This window comes from Callorhinchus milii, unplaced genomic scaffold (genome assembly GCF_018977255.1).
Source record: "Callorhinchus milii isolate IMCB2004 unplaced genomic scaffold, IMCB_Cmil_1.0 Scaffold30, whole genome shotgun sequence".
Classification (NCBI taxonomy): domain Eukaryota; kingdom Metazoa; phylum Chordata; class Chondrichthyes; order Chimaeriformes; family Callorhinchidae; genus Callorhinchus; species Callorhinchus milii.
In genome coordinates, this window is record NW_024704771.1 from 2038222 (window position 1) to 2060751 (window position 22530).

The 22530-nt window shown below is 46.0% G+C and overlaps 1 protein-coding gene across 3 annotated transcripts; it reads left to right on the top strand.

Annotated features, from left to right (window-relative positions):
- Window positions 1-1139: 1139 nt before the first annotated feature.
- On the top strand, window positions 1140-13749 carry LOC103190391. Of its 3 annotated transcripts, none has more exons than XM_007911151.2 (5): window positions 1140-1541; window positions 4826-5203; window positions 5917-6057; window positions 7907-7992; window positions 13558-13749. In XM_007911151.2, exons 1-5 carry the CDS (start codon window positions 1520-1522, stop codon window positions 13708-13710), a joined length of 780 nt encoding a protein of 259 aa, XP_007909342.1. In that variant the 5' UTR covers window positions 1140-1519; the 3' UTR covers window positions 13711-13749. The 3 variants fall into 3 exon arrangements, with proteins under 3 accessions (XP_007909342.1, XP_007909341.1, XP_007909344.1); XM_007911150.2 differs by lacking the exon at window positions 1140-1541 and adding an exon at window positions 2789-4026; XM_007911153.2 differs by lacking the exons at window positions 1140-1541; window positions 13558-13749 and adding exons at window positions 2789-4026; window positions 12531-12558.
- Window positions 13750-22530: the final 8781 nt, after the last annotated feature.

Below are 22530 nucleotides of genomic sequence, written 5' to 3' on the forward strand. Positions count from 1 at the left end.
GTACATTTCTACTGCTCAGTATTAATAAACGTCAGAATTGGACATGGATCTGGGAGCAGAATGTTTCTGCGGGTCGGAGGGAGGCAATAAGCGCTTTCCACAGGCGAATAAAAATAACGGACCGGGTTTACCAGCAAATGTGTCCGTGACCCCCTAATCCCCACCCTCGCCCGGCTCCACTGGCTCCCCATCCCCCAGAGGATAGAGTTCAAACTTCTCGTCCTTGTCTTCAAAGCCCTCCACGGTCTCGCTCCCCCTACCTACCTCTGTGACCTGCTGACCCCACATCAACCTTTCCGCCCCCTCTGCTCAGCAGGCTCCAACCTGCACCCCGCCCCCCCACCCCACCATCGTGGTCGAACGTTCGGCCTCTCTATCCCCTCCCTTTGGAACTCCACCCAACAGGCCCACCGCCTCGGCTCCTTCCTTGTTTTCTTCAAGGCCCGTCACAACACCCTCCTCTTCGACCGCACCTTTGGTCACTCTCCTATCCCACCCCCCCACCTTCTGTCACTCTTCTACCTTCCACCCTTCCTGATTCCAACCTCCCAGCTCGGGTCCAAACCCCTGACTGTCCAGCTCCTTGGGATGTCCTCATAAGGTGAACAAGGCTGTGTAAATGTAACTTATGGTTGCGATGTGATCGAGGTGCTCAAGCTAATGAAAGGGTTTGAGAGAATTAGTTCTGAGCAACTCGACAGCTGAAGGATCGAGGTGCAAATACTGCACTTGACGGCGCCCAAGAGGTTTGGCTACAACTTAACATTGTAATTGCTCTGTACTTTCCACTGAGAGAGGCCCACAAATTGCCAATGAAGTCCCACATCCACTGGCTGCCAGGCACAGGCGGGGAGGCATGAGGTTGAGGGGGCGAGAACACAGAGGAAGCCAAACCACATGTTCTTGTGTACAGAAAAAAGGCCTGATCTCCAATCACAGTGGTTTCACACAGAAACTGGGCTCATCCCAGAGAGAATTTAATAATAATAAGCCTTGCATTTCATATTGCACCTTATCACGTCTTCGAGGAGCCTCAAAGCGCTTCACAGCATATGCAGTAAAGTGTAGCGACTGTGTACTTTGTGGGCGAAACATAGCAGCCAATTGTGCGCAGCAGCGTCCCACAAACAGTTGTGGATTGAGTGACCAAAACATTATTTTTATTTATAATTTTCTCACTTTTAACCTTTAAAAGGTTCTTTGGAAGTCAGGTTAACGTGATAGACGTCCTCCTGACGTGAAAGGCGCTTTATAAATGGAATCTTGTTGTTGTTGTTGTTGATAGGGTAGGATATATTCACAACCGGCTTGTGAGGCATTCCATTTAATTTTCCAATTCCTGGAGTGGACAGAAGTGGTTTAATTAAAGTGGTTTAATCTCTTCCCAAATCGTGCCCTTGGAAAAGCGTTGAGGACCAGTCTGTGTCTGTCTGACCTCCAGTACGGTGCTGTGGGGTGAAGTGCCATCGTTCGAATGAGATGTTAACACCAAAGTGTTTCTGTGGACATTAATGATCCTATGGCGCTATTCAAGAAGATAAGTAAGTTTCTCTCTCCCCTTACCTTGGCTGACAATCCTCCCCCCCCACCCCCACCACCAAAGAAAAATTGGCCACTCACTTCACGATTGTTTGTGGGATGTTGCTGGTCGCCCGACTTTACACTACAGCCTGTGAAGCGCTTTGAGACAACAACAACAAATTCCACCTGTGTAGCGCCCTTCATGTTGGAAAGAACATCCCAGGGCGCGGGACAGTCAGGGCTTTCGGTCCTGAGCGAGGACTTAGGCTCAGGAGGGTTGGCGGGTGTGCAGGGGGATGGGAGTTTGGGCGAAGGCACAGTCGAAGACGAAGGCCTTCAGATGGGATTTGAAGGAGGTAAGAGGCGGGGGGATAGATCTGTCGCTATCGTGTGTTAGGCTGACACATAATGTGTTTCTAGTTTAGTGATACTTTGCTGCCGCATGTTGGTCACAGGATAACAGTGACAGAACACAATACGAGCCCCGACAGTCACCAGTGTTTGAAAGCTATTTCCTACCTGAAGCTTCTGGCGTTAAACGAAGTGTCAAATATTTATCCACTGAGCCTGAGCCTGGAGTCCAGCCAGAGCAGGAAGCCACACTGACACTGCTTGTAAATTTCAGTCAAATCTCAACCAACACCTCCTGACAGGATGTCAACAGGCTCCCCCCCCCCTCCACAGAAACCTGACTGACTGTCACAGAACACCCCCCTCTCCCCCCCCCCCCACCACTCACCCCAAAATGGAATTGCTCCCAGTATTTCACCGCAAACCTGCCACACCAAGGGATCTGCAACAACAGATGATCTGTACATGGCGCCTTTCACATCAGGAGGTTGTCCCAAGGAGCTGGACTGTCAGGGATCTGTACCCGAGCTCATGGTTGGGATCAGGAGGTGTGGAGGGCAGTGGGTGGGAGTGGGAGGATAACCAAAGGCACGGTCGAAGAGGAGGTTCTTGAGACGGGTCTTGAAAGAGGTAAGATAGGGGGTGAGGTGGAGGGATTGCGGGATAGAGTTCCAGAGTTTGGGGGCAGAGATGCTGAATGCCCGACTGCCAATTGTTAGATTATAGAAGTTGTAGTCTAATAAGAATGAAATATTAAATGTAGTATAGGAAATAGTGACAGTCATGAGATAGGACACATCTAGTTTTCTTTGTTTCTAAAGGAGTACTCCAGACAGCCTTGGAAAAGGGCAGGGGGTCACCACTTATCAGTCAATAACAACAAGCCCACAGAGGTAACGGTCCAAGGTACCGGTCGACACAGGATCTCGGCCTAGCAATAAGTCTCTAGATTCTGACAGGGCCTCCCAAGCGACAGCAGGCAATCCTCAAGAATACCATTGATGAGCAAGTTGTTCAATATGGAGGAGCTTGGTACCATCCCGGTAGTATTGATGAGGGGCAGCCAGTCAATTGGGGGGAGTGTACTGACGATCCCACATACCAAGGTGATGAGCATCCGATACAGTCGAGACTGATTAAATCATTTTATTAAGACAGGACAAAGAAAAGTCCTTGAGAAGACTCAGACAGGATGGTACCAAGCCAAATGACTGATTAACCTGAGTAAGTGACTGTATCAGAAGTGGGTAGAGGGGCCCGAGGAAGGACACTTGGAGAAAGGGTATAACTATCGCACCTCTAGGTGAGAATGGTTAGAAGTGCAGGAAGGCTCCAGAGAGAGAGAGACGAGTGTGGAGAGGTCCCTTTAAGGATTACAAGGAAGATGTTCCATGATGTTGTGTGACTGTCTTCAAAGACTGGTAGTATAATTTGTTGGAAATTTGTAGTAACTTATTAATGCATGTTGTGTTCACTCTGTTCATAATAAACCTTGCTACACCATATTTGGATCGTCGAGTCATATTTCGAACTATGGGATCGGAAATCCCAACACAATGGTGGGGCGGGAAGTGTGGGGGTCCTGAAGCAGACTGGGGAATGCCGAGCGGAGGGAACGGACAGCCTTATGGGGTTAGGAGGTCGGAGAGGTAGGAGGGGAGCAGGACCACAGAGGGCTTTGATGGTAACAACGATGGTTTTGTACTGGATTCTCTGAGGGATGGGGAGCCAGTGAAGCCGGGCAAGAACGAGGGTGATAGGTTCTCGGACCTCGGTGCGGGAGAGGACACGAGCTGTGTTCAAAAGGTGCTGTAATATTCTGATGGAGGGAAGTCTTGAGTTTAAATCCTCCAGAAGCAAAACAGTCACAATCAGCTTATGCTGGAAAGTGAACTTTCAACCACATCCTTTGAATATAAACATCCAGTAACCATGACAGTGATTACTCACTTCGTGGAAATCCTTACTGCTGAGCTGGTAGAGAGAGAGAGAGAGACAGCAAGAGCGAACACGAGAGAGCGAGCGCGGGGGAGGGAGCGAGGGAAGTGATTCGGGCTGCCCTACATTGCCCACAGTTAATGCCCAGCATGGATAGAGATAGATTAAGAATCCCTTCGCTGCTATCCTCACTTCTCATCCTTTCTTCACTACCTGGTGAGTTTGTGGCAAAGAATCTAGAATGCGTTGTCACTTGAACTGGGGAGAGGGAGTGTACGGGCAAGTGTTTTAAAGGTCGTTGATCTCTCCTGAATACCCTTGTGAAGTTCTAGCAAGACTTGTGGAGTCCTGCAGGTCAGTGGTTAGAGCACTCGATGTTTCCTTGCTCCACACACATGCTTCAGGAAGCATTTTCGGGAGAAAGCGTGACTCGGCCTGTGTCGGCTTCAGGGGCTAACCCGGGATATATCCAGCCTTTGGTTTCCACAAAGTCAGTAATCGCTGTCACGGTTTCTGGATGTTGACCTAACAGTAAGGAGGAACATGGTTGTTAGTCGATTGGTTGAAAGCGTATCTCTTTTCCTGGCGTAAATTTTAAAAAAATTAATACATTAAAAAAATTTGGGCACTTAATCCACTGTTTCATTAATTATTCGATTGATTATTCAATTAATATTATTAATTAAGACTATTCGACCGTGCTTTCGATCAACTTGCTTCCCCCCTGCCCTCCACCCTCCCCGATCCTGACCCCCAGCTCAGATCTGAAACTCTGACTGTCCAGCGCCTTGGGACGTCCTCCCAACGTGAAAGGCACTTCACACATGTAATATTGTTGTTGTTGTTGTGGGACACTGCTGTGCGCAATTGGCTGCCGCATTTCATCCACAAAATGCAGTCACTTCGATTTACAGCATATTCTGTGAAGTGCGGCCCGAGGGCACGATAAGGCGCTGTATCAAATGTAAAGATTGTGATATTATTATTATAAATGTTTCTTTGTGATTTTCGACAGCCCATGTCAGCGCTCTTAAAGTGACGGCGTGCCAGAGCACAGTGACCAGATTCGTGAACCAGGACTCCGTGCTCCCCGTGCTTTACGAGGCACCGAACAGCTCGGGATTCCTGCGGATACAGTGGAAATTTTTATCACGATATAGGACGGAGATAGTGATGACCCACAGTTTGCCAGATACGGCTCAGACCAAAGGCTGGATAAAACCCTTGTTTGTCCCTGACACCTACACAGGCAGAGTCACACTTTCTCCCGAAAATGCTTCCTTGTTTATCCGTGACCTGAGGCTGAACGACACCGGGATGTATCGGGTCACAGTGACGGATTCAAAGAAAGAATCTCAAGCGTACGTCAACCTCACAGTCATCTCCCAACAAGGTAAATTGGGGAGTGCATGTTGTAATAATGACAATAATAATCCTTGCATTTGATAACAGCGTCTTATCATGTCTTCGAGACGTCTCAAAGCACTTCACAGAATAGACTGTAAACACTGTGTATTTTGTGGATGAAACGCAACAGCCAATTGCACACAGCAGCGTCCCACAGTCGTGGATTGAGTGACCAATTTTTTTTATTATTATTTTCTTTTGAAGGAATTATTACCCCCAGAAAAGCAATCTGCCAATCAACTAACAACTTGGTTCCTCCTGTTAGTTAACAGAGGCGTGTGTGTGGAGTAAGGAAACTTGCCCAATGTTTCTCCCTGCCGGGAATCAAATTGGGGGGAGGCCAGGCAGGGGGTGTGGAGCAGGCCGGAGCCCGCTTAGTGGGGGGAGCGGACAAGACAATACGGTGTTAGCAGGTTACAGAGGGAGGGAGGAGCAAGGCCGGGGAGGACTTTGAAGGTGAGGACCACGTTTTAAACTTGATCCTGTGGGGGATGGGGAACCAGTGGAGCCGGGGTGAAGATAGGATTAATGGGGTCGAGAAGCCTGGTGCGGGAGAGGACACAAGCTGCAGAGTTCTGGATGATCTGCAGCTTGTGGAGGGAAGAGTTGAGAAGGACAACAAGCAGGGAGTTGGTGTAGTCGAGCCTGGATGTTATAAGCGGTGTAACAGTGGTGTAACCTTCCTGTGTTTTCCTCCAGTGACCAGCGCTCCTACAACAGATAGTGGGGAGTCAAGACTGGTGATAAATGAGACAGCCAGCTTCGTCACGGCTGGTATTGCCCTCCTCTGCCTCTCAATACTCAGTTTGTTTCTCTTCTGCCTCAGAAGACGACGAAAAGGTGAGTTTGGTTATTAATTAAAAAATTATAATCAAATAATAATAACGATAATCCTTGCATTTGATATAGCACCTTATCACGTCTTCGAGACGTCTCAAAGCGCTTCACCGAATATCCTGCAAAGTGAATTGACTGTATATTTGTGGGCGAAATGTGGCAGCCAATTGTGCACAGCAGCGTCCCACAAACAGTCACAGATTGAGTGACCAAATTGTTATTTTTTTTCTTGAGCGATTATTATCAAACGTGCGGAGTAAGGAAACTTGCAGGCTTTTGCTCTGCCGGAAAACAAATCCAGGTCTCTTGCTTGCAAGGGGAGTGCTCTAACCACTGAGCTACGGGACTCCAAACAGGACATACATGAACCTCTTTGTTGGGGGTATTGAAACAAGAAAAGGTCAATTGTAGGGAAACTCAGAGGCCCCTTTCGATACAAAGGGGTTTGGAGATTCCACTCAACAATCTTTAGCTCACAAAGGGGAAACACTCAGGACTGTGACCATAGAGCCACGGTTCTGGTGACCCAGATTTGTGTTCAGTGCCTGAATTTGTCACATAAATCGGGAACAACAATTCAAGCCAGATGTTTCCAATTGAAGCACTGTAAATTCTCCTCAAATGTCCCAGACAAGCCCTGAACCAAGCAAGTCAACAGTCACAGGCAAATAGAGAAGTTCTCATTTATCAAACTAATCTTCTCTAAATTCTTATCAGATCCCATTACAGCAATTAGATTATATAAATATACAACTGGCCTCACTTATTCATGAATCTTCAACTGTGTGACTTCATTCACTAAACAAAGTCCAAGCGTCTGACTATAGATATCCCACATTCCGTTTGATGGCTTCTGTTTGTGAATCCTCTCACAGCCACCAGCTCTGCTGAGCTGTGTCAGTCACACATCCCCACTTATGAGCGCAGAAAATGACTCCGCAAACGATCAATGCCTAAAGACAGTAACCTAAAGATGCCTAAAGATAGTAACAGTAACAATAATCCTTGTACTTGATATAGCACCTGATCATCACTCCTGATGTCCTGGCCAATAGTCCCCCAAATTAAATCTCTATGGTTGCTTGTGGGATATTGCTGTAATAATAATAATAATAATGATAATCATAATCCTTGCATTTGAAATGGCGCCTTATCACATCTTCGAGATGTCTCAAAGCGCTTCACAGATAATACTGTAAAGTGAATAAACTGTGTATTTTGTTGGCAAAACGCGGCAGCCAAATTGTGCACAGCAGCGTCCCACAAACAGTTGTGGATTGAGTAACCACATTTTTTTGCAAGGGATTGTTACCCACGGTAAAGCAATCCGCCAATCGACTAATAATTGGGTTCCTACTTAATAACTATAATAATAATAATCCTTGCATTTGGTGTTGCAAATTTCACGTCAGGAGGACGTCTCAAAACACTTACAGAATTTACCAGAATGCGCAGTGACTGTGTATTTTGTAGGCATGGAGTGAATGACCAATCTGCTGATTGTTGGCCAGGACACTGGGAGAAACTCCCTATTCTTTTCGAATAGTGCCGTGGGTTCTTTAACGTCCAACTGAATGTTTGTGAAGCGCTCCTACATGATGGCCAGGCCAAATAAACACTCAATCCATCACTGTTTGCGGGACACTGCTGTGCGGAATTGGCTGCCCTGCTTTTCCCACAAAATATGCAGTCAATCCACTGCTCGAGAAGAGATGGGAGTTTCTGGTGTTGGGTGACTGGAGGCAGTGCCTTGAGACATCATGGCAGTGGGGTTAAAATCTATATCAAACGCAAAGAAAAAGAACAAAAAAAAAGCAATCAAAATGTTCTGTCTCTTGTCCCAAACGTACAGCCTCTCATCTCGCCCCGTCAGTCTGCTCTACAGTAGATGGGAATTCGACGGCAAAGACAGACACTTGCACGTGCTCACTAACCCGGGTAAGTGAACAGTCAGAAGCTTCAGACAAACAGCCATTATTGTAAGCCCCATCATCCGTGGCCGGTGTCAACTGTGACACATGATGGGGCTTACAATAATGGAGGGAATTGACAAGTATGTTCCCGTGTTCCTATGTAACAATATTTCTGTGTTTCCGTGTTTCTATGTACCTATGTTTCCGTGTTCCCATGTTCCTATGTACATGTTTCTGTGTTCCCGTGTTCCTATATACATATGTTTCTGTGTTCCCGTGTTCCTATGTATATATGTTTCTGTGTTCCTGTGTTCCTATGTACATGTTTTGGTGTTCCCGTGTTCCTATATACATATGTTTCTGTGTTCCCGTGTTCCGGTTGTCAGTCAGGGTAATAATTCTTTCAAAAGTAAATAATAATAATAAACAAAAAATTGGTCGCTCAATCCACAACTGTTTGTGGGATGCTGCTGTGCGCAATTGGCTGCCGTATTTTTCCCACAAAATACACAGTTAATTCACTTTACAGTATATCCTGTGAAGCGCTTTGAGACATCTCGAAGACGTGATAAAAAGCTGTATCAAATGCAAGGATTATTATTATTATGTCTTCACCCCTTGGATGGCTAGGATGGGTATTGCAGGACATTCGAATGAGGAATGTGATTTGCCCTCGCAAAAAGGAAGTGGAGATACAGGAATACAGAGCTCACTTGAGCACATGGTCACCAGGCTCAAGTGAGCTCTGTAGAATAAAAACCCTTATTATTATATTAAGTTTACTTTTTGAAGGGATTATTAACCCCGGAAAAGAGATCCACCAACCAACTAACAACCAGGTTCCTACTTACTGCCGGGTAAACAGAGGCTCGTGTGTGTGGAGTAAGGAAACTCACCCAAGGTTTTGCCCTGCCCGGAATTAGGCGAGTGCTCTAACCACTGAGCTCTACTTGTTCGAGTTTCAGCTCCATATTGTCCTTTGACAATTTAGGGGCCGAGAGGGTTTGGGGGAGAGGGGGATTGGGGCTTGACTGCGGGGAAAATCTTTCATACTCCACAGAATATGGTGCTCTCAAAGTGAAAAGTGTTTTGGTCTAATTCGGTTAATGGAGGTTGATGAAGAACTAACCTCGCTCACCAATAACAAAAGTATTGTGAATGACATTTTGATGTGGTGAGGTGCTATCAGATCGCAAGTTTCTTCTTTCTCTCAACCTGGCTTGCAAGGGAAGTGAGTGAGGAAAAAACAACTCAAAATGTTTCTGCTGAGCTTTTGAGAGCCGAATGTTTCCATTGACACAGGAAAGAATACTCCAGCAGCAAAGGTCTTGATCATCTCATATATTCAGCTGCTGTCAGCAGAACACAGCGAGTGAGCGAGCGAGTTCTCCTTTCCATTGTTAACCAACCAACTAATCAACCACATTGGCTTTAGTGTCAAACCACTTTCATGTTTGGTTTCTTTTCAATTGTCAGCTTTTACATTGAAACGCAAAACACTTGGGTTTATATAGCTCCTTATCACGTCGAAACATCTCCATGTATCACATGTAACATTAACCGTTTATCTTCCGAGGGGTGGGGGGGGGGAGGGGAGGGCGCGGGGGTTAAACGAGGTGACTGTGGAGCTGAACTGCCCCAAGGTGACAGGCCGTCGCAATGGAATGTGGGAATTGAACCAGTCTCCAGTCTGGTTCCTGAGCCAGACAGGTCCGTGGTATTCCAGGTCACTGCTGATGGCAGCACAGCCTTGGCTCATCAGCAAAACCTGGAAGAGCAAACCAGTCACTGGGGGCAGGGAATCATCTCACTCAGCTCCTGTTAAACCTGCAGCCAAAGCTCTAACGGGTACGGTGGCCCTAGCTGGATAAGCAGCGGGAAAGTTTGCCAGAGAGCAACATGAATGGCAAGTTTTAGCTGGTTAGACTCCAGCAGTTACCCCAACACACACTTTGGGGTCCCCAAGCCTTGGCTCTTGCCAACCAGCCTGATACTTCACAGAATTAGATAAGCAGGATGGCAGGATACGTCCCTCCAGGGAGAGAGTGGGCAATCCATTTCAACAATCTATCTCTGGGATTTTCATGTGACGGTGGGATGCAAGAAAATCTCAGCTTGGTTGGGATGCTCTCAAGCATGGTGATGGGTTTCTGCATGTATCAGACACCCTGCTGACAAAACAAAAACCTGTTAAGTGTAGTGACTGCTTTTGGAGGTAAACGCCCCACCGTTTGCACTCAGTGCGAGACCAGGGAGCAATTTATCTGAGGGTCTATCAACCAGGAATCGGGAGAAACTCTCTCCTCCTTTCGAATAGTGCCACAAGAGCTTTAACATTCACATGAACAGGCTTCAGTTTGACATCTCATTCTGACAATACAACGTCAGCCTGGACTGTGAGCTCAAAGTCACCAATGCCGGGCTTGAGGTCCTGTCTGCGCCTGTTCAGCTGGACGTTTTGTGGAGTCCTGTAGCTCAGTGGTTAGAGCACTCACCGCGCAAGCGAGAGGACCCGGGTTCGAAATCTTAGGCAGGTTTCCTTACTCCACACGCCTGTGTTTTTCTAGCAGCGAGAGGAACCCAGTTGTTAATCGATTGGGTGGATTGCTTTTCTGGAGGTATTCATCCCTTCTAAAAAAAATTTAATTTAAAAAAAATTATCTGTTCACTCAATCCACGACTGTTTGTGGTACGCTGCTGTGTGCAATTGGCTGCAACAAAAAATACGGTCAATTCAGTTTACAGTATATTCGGTGAAGCATTTGGAGGCGTTTTGAAGATCGGATAAGGCACTATATCAAATGCAAAGATGATGATTATTATTATTAGTAATACGATAGCCTTTCCTCCAGTGGATGAAAACCAGGCCTGTGGCTGTGCAGTGAGTCTGGGTTTCACTCTGGGTGACCCACTTCATGTGATGGGCACCGATGATTAAACAGCAAGATCGGAATTTTATCACAACAGGAAAACCTGCCATGTGGGTTTCAACTGAGTGGAAACTCGTAACAGTTACTGGGAAATTACGAAGTGCTCAGAGCGAATAACAAGCGAGTTAATGTAAGAGAACAGACCAGGCTTGAGGCAGGAGGAAACACACTTTATATAGTATTAGTGATAAGTTACACAGCTCAGTTGCTAGGCTCCAACTAAACCAGGAGTGACAAGCTCGTCCCGTTTCAGTTAACGCCGGTGACTTAGTGGGCCCTGCGGTAAAATGAATAAAGGAAAAAGATATAAACAAGTAACAGTTTCGATATGACTTTGCCTCACTATAATAATAAAACTTGAGAGTCCTGTGGCTCAGTGGTTAGAGCATTCTCTCTAACATTAAACAAAGTAAGAAAAAAAATAATTTGGACACTTTAACCCACAACTGTGGGTTTATTCTTATTAACAATAAAACTTGTCTTTGATATAGCGCCTTATCACGATGTTGAGATTTTTTTTTGGTGGGGAGGGATTATTGCCCGGAAAGCGATCCGCCAATCGACTAACAGCCAGATCTCTATTTACTGCCGGGGAAGCAGAGGCGTGAGAAGTAAGCAAACGAGGTTGAGGTTTTGTCCTGCCTGGGAATCGAACCAGGGTTCTCTCGCTTGCGAAGCGAGTGCTCTAACCACTGAGTTACAGGACTCCACAAACTCAATGGTAATTGTTTGTCGTTGTGTGTGTGCATGAGCAAATGCAATCTGTATGCCAACTTATTGGCTATTTTGACTATTTTTACTGACTGTGTGAGCTATCATGGGCTGAACATGTACATGTACAGGTCATGGGCTGAATGGGAAAGTCACTCATGCAGTGCAGAACCACAGGTTTCAATACATGGCTTATGTTATCAAGAGGAGGGTTGATTTAAAGAATATCTCAGATCAGCACAGGATAATCAACGCCAGTTCAGAAACTACATTTAAAAAATGGAAATATATTTTTTAAATTTAAAATATCACCAGGAGAGCTGTAAGTTTGCCCTCCCACCTCACACACACACACCCCTCCCCCACTCCCACACCCGATCTACGCCTGCCCCCCCTTGTTACCCTCGGAGAGGGGATTCAGTCGTATGGTCGGTGATTGAGAGTGAAACTTGTCTCTTCACTTCTCACGCGATTACAAACTTGGCTCCAATGCGCCCCTCACTGGCCAACCTTAACCCACAGCGTCCAATTGTGTGTGTGTGTGTGTACAGTCTATGTGTGAGTGTATAGTCTGTGTGTGTCTACAGTCTGTGTGTGCACAGTCAGTGTGTGTACAGTATATTGACTATATAGAGAAACACTGATTATTCATAGATTCATAGAATGTTACGACACAGAAGGAGGCCATTCGGCCCATCACGTCTGTGCGGCTCTTTGACAGAGCGTCACTTTCACTAACCCCACTCACCAGCTTTCTCCTCATAACTCTGCAAACCCGTCTTCTCCAGATACCTGTCCAGTTCTCTGTTAAAAGCTGTTATCGAATCGGACTTCACTGCCCTTTCGGGCAGATCATTCCAAATTCGAACAACTCGCTGAGTGAAAACATTCCTTCTAACCTCTCCTCTGCTTCTTTTGGTAGATATCTTAAGACTGTAACCACAAGTCACAGACACACCTACCAGCGGAAACAGCTTTTCCCTATCTCGCCTGTTGAAACCTTTCATGATCTTGAAGACCTCTATCAGGTCCCCGCGTAACCTTCTCTGCTCTAATGGGAAAAGTCCTAACTTCTCCACTGTCCTCATAGCTAAGGTTCCCCATTCCTGGTATCATTCTCGTGATCTCCTCTGCACCCTTTCCAGTGCCTTAATGTCCTTCCTGAGGTAAGGTGCCCAGAACTGGACGCAGTACTCCAGCTGAGGCCTAACCAGTGTTTTGTACAGATTAACCATAACCCCTACTCTTATACTCTATGCCCCTACTAATAAAGTTCAGTACACCAAATGCCTTTTTACTGCCTTATCTACCTGCCCCACTACCTTTAATGATTTGCTTACTTGAACACCCAGATCTCTCTGTACGTTCACCCCCCTTAAGATTGAGCTACCAAGTCTATATTGCCTTCTATCATTTTTCCTACCTAAGTGTATCACCTCACACTTTCTACATTAAATACACACTCACACTACAGTGTGTGAAGTATACAGTATACTGTTTACAGCCTATGTGTGAGTATGTGTACAGTCAGTGTGAATATACAGTCATTGTGTCACTAAATAAACGCAAGTTAATGATAATATTCCTTGCATTTGATGTCATGCCTTATCATGTATTCGAGGTGTCTCAAAGCACTTCACAGAATATACTGTAAAGTGAATTGACTGTATACTTTGTGGGTGAAACACGGCAGCCAATTGTGCGCAGCAGCGTACCACAAAGTCATGGATTGAGTGACCAATTTATTATTATTATTTTATTTTTTATTTTTGAAGGCATTATTGCGCCCTGGAAAAAGTGATCCACCAACCGACTAACTGCTCCTAGTTACTACTCGGTAAACAGAGGCTTGTGTGTGGATTAATGAAACTTTGCCAATGTTTCGCCTTGTGTGTGTACAGTCAGTGTATGACTGTTCCTGACTGTTCCTCACTGTTGTCTCCCCACAGCTGCCCCACTCCCAGCCCAGCCCGGAGGAAGTGACGTATGCAGAGATCAAGTGGATGCCAATGAGGAGACCGAACCCAGAGACCAGGACACTGCGTGCTCACGCTGACTGTGCACACACTGAGTACACCAGTATCCGAGCTCACACGCACTGACACACACACACACACTAAGTACACCAGTATCCGAGCTCACACACACTGACACACACACTGAGTACACCAGTATCTGAGCTCACACACACTGACACACACATACACACTGAGTACACCACTATCTGAGCTCACACACACTGACACACACACACAATGAGTACTGCCTGATTAGAACTGGAGTTCTGACCCCAGACAAATGCATCACCATGTGAAAGAACTGGGACCAATCATGGAACAAACCTGTGCAATGGACATATACCGCTGTGGGCAACTGCTAACCGACTGCCACCCAGAATTAGAGAGTGATGATATAAAGAGGATTCTGATAAACGCACTAACCCTTTCACTAAAAACAAAAATTCCCCGTTATGCTTTTGGGGCTACAGTCAGAGATGCTGAATTTATGCAAATAATACAGGAGGCATTGGGAATGGGTACCATCCAGGACCCAGCGCGGGAATACGACTTGGTTAGACAGGAAAAAGACGAGACCCCTTGGCTTTTCATGAGCGTCTAATAATAATAATAATCCGCACAGGTTAGCGTTATCGAAACAGTTAGACCTTCTGCCCCACCGGCGCCTCAACCGACCCATCTTACATTCCCTCAAGCCAATTTTGAGGAGGATGAATCAGAGTACTGACAACACACAGCCCCCGCACTGCTTCCACCATCTCTGAGTACTCGATTATTGCATTTAAACGAATCTTGGATAATCGTCCTTTTGTGTCTGTTACACAGTCCCACAGACTATGCTCATACACTCCGGGACGAACGCCACCTTATTTCATTCAGAAGACCCAAACGCATTCCTGGGGACCACTAATCAAATACATGAAGTAAAGGGTTTCGAAGGGTTACAACAGGCAAGAGTGATATTACAACCGACATCACTGTGGGTCGTGTAAATCTTAAAGTTATAGAGCCCATCGCCATCCCGATTCGGAATAAAAAAGGTACATTGGAGTCCGATGTACTATCTGATAACGGTATAATTGTGGATTACACCAATTCCTGCTTATGGATCTCAGTAACAAACAGCAATAATAGAAAAGGTAACTGTATCATTTCTGATGCGTTTGCAATCTCAGCTATAAAAACTGACACGGAGTACAAGCCATTAAAGCATTCTGACAAATTTATAATAATAATATAATAATAATCCTTGCATTTGATATAGCGCTTTTCACGTCGTGAGGACATCCCAAAGCGCTTCACAGAACACACTGTAAAGTGAATTGACTGTATATTTGTGGGCGAACGCGGCAGCCAATTGCGCACAGCAATGGCCCACAAACAGTCGTAGATTGAAAATGACCAATTTATTATTGTTTTTGGTTGTTTAAATGAGCGAGCTATTGCTAAACATAAATTTAATTGTGGGAGATTGAAAGAGGTGGAGTGCATCAATGGACCTGTGCACCTCCCCGTACAGTAATACCCGGTACCGCGGGAAAGCCACCCCTGTGTTAAAAGGACAATTGAGTCACTTCTTAAACAAAAAGTCATTACGAAAAGGACCTTCATAACTAATCTACCCATATGGTCTGTGCGCAAACCCGACAGGAGCTGGAGACTCACTGTTGATTATAGGCGACTCAATTCCGTAACTCATATTTGTGCACTCGTGGTGAGCGACGCACCGACCATCCTATCTCAAATTCCCAGATCTGCTACTCCACCTTGGACATATCCAACGGCCTTTGGAGTCTTCCCGTGGAAGGTGATGACCAATATAAATTTGCATTCACTTTCGATGGGCAACAGTATACGTGGACGCGCTTTCTCCAACGGTTCCATAATTCCCCTACAATATTCAATAAATGAATGTATGGTACACTCAGAGATTTGGAAGCGTCACCCTGTTCGGCTGTCTTGCAGTACATTGATGATGTGTTAATTGTAGCAGAGACAGCAGAACAACATTATACCCTACTAGCAGACGTGTTTAACAGACTGAAAGGAGCAGGGTTAAAAGTTAACCCCAGGAAAGCTCAGCTGCTGTTGTCCACAGTAAACTTTTTGGGTATAACTTCCCTAACCCTAACCCTAACCCTATAACAACACAAGGGTTGAAAACCGACACCCGCAAGGTGGAAACGGTACGACGGTTACCACTGCCCCCAAGACGGCATTACGATCATCTTGGGACTCACGGGATATCAGCAATCCTTCATTCCTCGGTTCGCTGAGATAGCGAGACCACTGTACGACCTATTGCCCAGTGAAGACAAGGACATTCAGAATACTAACCGGAGTCGAACAACAATGTGATCCTTGTGAACGCCACCTTTTAGCAAATTGTTGGGCGGTAGAACAGTTCACGTATATTAACGGGATGCAGAAGGTGATTTTACATTCTGCACACACACCACTGAGATTTCTGCGCAAACCCGGCGACACGTTGATCTCTTCACAGCAGCTGAATCGGTGGACCCTGTCGTTGGTGGGACGAGACATTGATATTACACCACGACAGGTAACTTTAATCCCGCAGATGCTGCAATACAACGGAACTGAACACACTTGCCCATTGCCGCTTCTCCAGTTCCCGGATCACCCGGTATCCCAGAGTCTGGTGCGATCTAGCAATGTTAGTGATGTTTACGTGGATGGCTTATCCTACTATGTGAGTGGACTTCATCATACCGGCTTCGCGGTGATCTTACTGGACAGGACTATCACCTTTTCGTGCAAAACCCATTCGGCCCAATATGCAGAGTTGGCAGCTGTGGTTACAGCTGTGCACGAAATCTCCACACAGGCCTGCAATATTTGGTCGGATTCAGCGTATGCGGTGAACACAGTACGGTTTCTACCACTGTATGCCTCCAGGGAGTTCTATTCAGTAGACAACTGATCCTTGAGGCATTGACTTCTGTTGTCTCAACTGTGGCTGGCTCTCCAAGACCGACATCCACCCCTGCATGTGGGAAAAGTCAAGGCACACTCACCCAGTGACTCCCATCACAGAGGGAACAAAGCCGTCGATCTTGCCGCCAGACAAGCTGCACTGCAAGGGGAGGTATGGCAGCCACCTTGGAAAAGCAGTGAATGCTGTGAACTCACCCACCACACCTCTCAACCTGACCAGCATACAAAGCTATCTTTCATCCATACCAAGTCACCATCGAATGGCACCTACGATCACAGCCGTTGCCACAACTCAGTGGGCCCACAGATCCACCCTTGTAAAGAACCTAGAAACAGATCGCCCACTTTTGATGTACAAAGGAACTGCACCAGGACAAGATGTTGCGTGTGCTCCCCCTGAAATGTCTGAAGACTTTTTCCATCTTTTTCATACCAGATGGTGGCCATCTATCGGGAAAGATATCACGGATCATTACAACCGGTGTTTTGTGTGTCTCCAGCACAACCCAGGCATAAAAGAAATATTGTACAGACCATCCCGCTCAGTGGGCGCAAATGCTACCAATGTGTCTCATGGCAATTAGGTCGACCTCGCATTCCACCACACGAGTCTCTCCCTATCAAGTTATGACAGGGAGGATAATGTGACTACCCGGACACTTACTGACCCCCAAACCATTAGGTGCCACATTGGAAGGCAATCCAAATTCGCAGGGGGCCATGAATGAGTGCTGGGTCCTGAAAGTGGTAGAGCGCGCGGTGACAGGGTCGATGGGTAAACACTGACAGTTCAAGGAGAAGTGATAGTATTAAGAATGTCATTGGTCTGATTTATTTTATGTAACTTACTTTGTCTATTCCAGTATTTCAGTGATGCTCAAAGCCAGCGGGCAAAGACAGAGAGAACATCCACTCAAATAATATTTCACATTTCTGTGGCCTAATCATGATATTATTGATAATGCTGTAATTACAGATGCTAATATGAAGATTCTGATGGTGAGAGTGGGGCAGTGTTGTCAGCTTCACCCACTCGAGGTGGGGACTGGACATTTCGCAAACCCAGAATTCATGTTTGTCTTAAGTTAACCAAAAAGGATATCGCGAAGACTCATGGACTTGTTTTGCTCAAATAGAATTGATTGACATTGGTAAGATAAAGGCTGCCAAGAACAAAAGTATACCGACCTTGAAAGATACGTTTTTAACCCTACAATGAATGGTAAAAACAAGCTGTTGAAGGTCTCACTGCCGACTTGGCAGATGTGACTAAAAAGATCTAAGTTTGGGAACGAAGAAGACAAGTCTAACCGATCTTAAGAAGAGATATTCTACAATCAACATTGATCGAACCACGTTAACAAGTCGATCCCTAATCACAGCCACTGCATGAATCTGATTAATTAATTGCATTGAACTTTATTACTCATGTCTTATGCGTTTGTGATTGCCGAAGCCATAATTTTATATACAATTGTGTCTTTATGTTGTTTTATTCGCTTTATTGGTCTTGGTGTATTTGTGAGACCTCATTATTATCATTATTTCGGGGACTGTTAGATTGAGGAGAATATGTAGAAATTATAACACCTTATAGCAATTATAAGACAGGGTTTAAAATGTTAAAAGAATACTGTGGCTGTCGGTTTCAGGCACAGTGAGAAGCTGGCACAACCTTTAATTCTGATGTATGAGGTAAGGGCCATCTGGAGATAAGGGGAAGACCATGAGCATAATTATTAGTATATTTAGTATAATTATTAGTATTATTAGTATAATTGGGGTGCCACCAGACAGAGGTGAGGGGTGGTAGCAGAGCCAGAAAGAGAGAACGTGAGTACAGTAAAAGATTGAGCCTGAGGAGCAGATACGAAAGACTGAAATCAGTCTACGGACTACATAGAACTGGTAGTATGACTATTTACCTCTTTTGCTATATACTCATAAACTGTTTGTGAATAATAAACCATCATACCTTCATTAAGGATTGCTGAGTCATTATTTCGGATCCTCGGGATCGGTATATCCTAACAAGTTCCAGAGTGTGGAAGCAGAGATGCTTAATGCTCGACCAACAATGGTGGGGCGGAAACTGTGGGGGGACCTGAAGCAGCCGGTGTCTGCCGAGTGGAGGGAGCGGACAGGCTTATATGGGGGTCAGGAGGTCGGAAGAGGTGGGGGGGAGCAAGAACATGGAGGGCCTTGAAGGTGAGAACAAGGGTTTTATACTCGATTCCCTGAGGGATGGGGAGTCACTCTGGGTAAGAGCGGGGGGGGATAGGCTCGCGGAGGCTGGTGCGGGAGATGACACAAGTTGCAGAGTTCTGAATAACCAGTAGGGAGAATGGCAAAGATGATCCCATCAGCCTGAAACGCTGGAGACCATGACAGCTGCCTGAGGATTCCTACCTGTGTGTGGGGTTTCTCAGGTAGATTGTGAGAGTGTGATGTGTTTCATGTAATAAATATGTATTTAATGAAGCTGCGTGTCGTGTGTGTGGCTTAGCTGTCCTCAACGGCTCAAAGCGAAGGCGTGTGTTCTGATACAATTCCAACCGGTTGTTAGTCGATTGCTGGATCGCTATTCTGGGGGTAATAATTTCTTTTAAAAAAATAAATTGGTCACCTCATAAATGGTTGTTCGTGGGGACACTGTTGTACGCAATTGGCTGATGGGTTTCACCCACAACATATACAGTCAATATACTGAGAAAAGTGACGTCTATTCAAGTGTAATGTGACAGTATTGTTGGTCTGGCTGACCTGTCACTGAAAACTACTTTAAAACCAATCAAACGGCGTCAACAAAACTGCAATGGCATAATAATAATAATAAAATAATAATAATAAATAATAATCATTATTATTTGGTAATCACATCATCAAGGTGTCCCAAAACACTTAACAGTGTAATGTAATGACTGTGTGCTTTGTAGGCGATTGGGTCAGCCAATTTCCACACAGCAATATCCCACAAACAGCCGTGGAGCAAGTGACCAATTTTATTTGGGGGAGTTGCTGGCCAGGACACCGGGTGAGAGAACTCCCTTTCGAACCCAGCCTGTAGATCCCTGTCTTAACCGAAATGTTAACAGAGATTCAATGCCAGGACTAGATCACAAGTTCACAAGATTGGTTTAGCTGAAGAAGGACCTTTGTCCCATCTTATCAAATCCTCCCAGAACATCCATCTCCCCCACAGCTGCTTTTTCAATAGGTCCAGTGTCCTGGCTTTAACCAGGCTTCCTGGCAACATGGTCTAGTTGTTAATTCCCCTCTTGCCAGATATGTCGGCACTGCAATATTTAACCTTAGAAATTATTCCCCCGGAATAGCGATCCGGCAATCGACTAACAACCGGTTAGAATTGCATGAAATCACACGGCCTCGGTTTAAGCCGTTGAGGACAGCTAAGCCACACACACGACACGCAGCTTCATTAAATACATATTTATTGCACGAAACACATCACACTCTCCCAATCTACCTGAGAAATCCCACACACAGGTAGGAATCCTCAGGCAGCTGTCGTGGGGTCTCCAGTGTTTCAGGCTGATGGGATCATCTCTGCCGTTCTCTTACTGGTTATTCAGAACTCTGCAGCTCATGTCGTCTCCCACACCAGGCTCCGCGAGCCTATCACTCCCCACTCTTGCCTGGCCTCACTGGCTCCCCATCCCTCAGGGAATCAAGTATAAAACCCTCGTTCTCAAGGCCCTCTATGTTGTTGCTCCCCCCCATCTCTCCTACCTCCTAACTCCATATCAGCCTGTCTGCTCCCTCCGCTCGATGGACACCAGCCCCGCACTTTCCGCCCCACCAATGGCGGTCGGGCATTCAACATCTCTGCACCCACACTCTGGAACTGTATCCCACAATCCCTCCACCTCACCCCCTCTCTTGCCTCCTTCAGGTCGCATCTTCAGCCACTGCCACTCCCACCCCCGCCCTCCACCCCTACTAACCCCAACTCCCAGCTCGGGTCTAAAACTCCCTGATTGTCCAGCCCCCTGGGACGTCTTTCCGATCTGAAGGACGCTGTACAAGTGTAGTTAGTTGTTGTTTGCAGTCTGGGCTGATGTTCTGGTGCAGTGCTGGCGAGCGCTGTTCTTCGGGTGAGACGTTAAACTGAGTCCAATCTGTGGCTGTTCAGGTAGACGTTAAAGAGCCGCGGAGCTACTCAAAAAGTCAAGGGATTTTCTCTGTCCTGGTGTCCCGCTGACAATCCCTCAGGTGAATCATTCCCTCGCTGCAGGCAAATTTGTGAGACATTGCTGTGCACAAATTGGCTGCCATGTCACATACAAACACAGATTGTATTTGCTCACGTGCACATCAGCGCCACTCTGACTCGGCGGACACGGGTGTAACTGCAGTGAAAAACGCAAAACTGAAATACATTTTAGGTCATAACTCATGAACGATAGGAGTTGCCCAAAAACAAATATGCCCGTCTCTCAGCCAGTTACAAGTCCTTTCCGATGAGGTATAAATCATGCCTCTACGTTAATCGGTTATTGAGATCCTTCTTGAAGAGCAGAAAGACAGACATTGTTTTATTAGTATAGAAGATAAGAAAGGGAGTTTCCAGCAATTGTCAGAAGCAGAACAGTCAGTGAAGCCTGAAGCTCTCCCTCAGAATTGTGTAGCCTAATCAAGCATATATTGTATTGATAGAATCATGGAATTATACCGCACAGAAGGAGCCATTCGGCCCATCGTGTCTTTGAAAGAGCTGTCCAAATCAGTCCCCCTCCCCCGCTCTCTCCCCATAGCCCTGCAAATTTGTTCTCCCCAAATATCTCTCTACTTCTCTTTTGAAAGTTGTTCTCAAATTGGCTTCCCCCACCCTTTCAGGCAATGCATTCCAGATACGAACAAATAAAACTTTAATTCCAATACTCTACATTTCAATCACTTCTGTTTTTCAGCATCAAACGTGTAAACTCTTCGGAGGGAAGGGGACGAGATTGACACTTCTGAGTGGAGAAATGGGGGTGTGGGGGAGGTGACCACTGGCACGGTCGAAAAGCAAGGTTTTCAGGTGCGACTTGGAAAAGGTGAGAGAGAGGACAAGACAGAGGTATTGAGGGAGAGTGTTCCAGAATTTTGGGCCATAGAGGCTGAATGTGTGACCTTTAATGTTGGAGCAGAGGGAGTGTTGGAGAGATTGAGATTGTTGTAGCCAGTGTCGCACTCCCTGGGTTTGTATCTTTGTTATCTGGGTTTGCCGCTCTCTCTCCTCACCCACACTGGAATGAAATTTGCTCTGTTTACACATCAATGTCGTCACAGTTCAATCCTAGAAGTTATTCACAATTCCAGCTCAAAGGTGAAGATACATCGATAAGAGAGTGAAGTGAACTCTGTCACAGGGCGGGTCACACACACCACAGACACCCTGCGTCTGTGAGTAGAGACAGAACCAGAGAAAACTGAAGGTGAACACCAGGATCAGAGCTGGATTGAGGAGCTGTGTCACACACACACACTCTATCACACACAAAATGTACACCTACACATACTGTATGTCACTCACTGACACGCACACTTTTGTACACACTCTCTCTCTCACTCTGTGACACACACACACACTCTTGTACACACATTCCTCTCTGTGCACACACACTCTTGTTCACTCTGTCTTTCTGTACACACACTCTTGTACTCTCCCTCTCTCTGTGCATACACACACACCCTGTTGTACATACTCTCTCTGTGCACACACGCGCTTTCTCTCTGTGCACACACACCCTGTTGTACACTCTCTCTCTCTCTGTGTGCACACACACTGTTGTACACACACTCTCTCTCTGTGCACACACACACCCTGTTGTACACACATACTCTTTCTCTGTGCACATACACACACCCTGTTGTACACTTCCCCTCTCTCTGTGCACACACACACACCCTGTTGTACACACTATCTCGCTCTCTCTGTAC

Coding starts and splice junctions, on each gene's coding strand:
- LOC103190391 (XM_007911150.2), top strand. CDS start 3,951: ATGCCCAGCATGGATAGAGATAGATTAAGAATCCCTTCGCTGCTATCC. Junction 5,204..5,916: donor CACAGTCATCTCCCAACAAG/GTAAATTGGGGA, acceptor GTTTTCCTCCAG/TGACCAGCGCTCCTACAACA. Junction 7,993..13,557: donor GCACGTGCTCACTAACCCGG/GTAAGTGAACAG, acceptor GTCTCCCCACAG/CTGCCCCACTCCCAGCCCAG.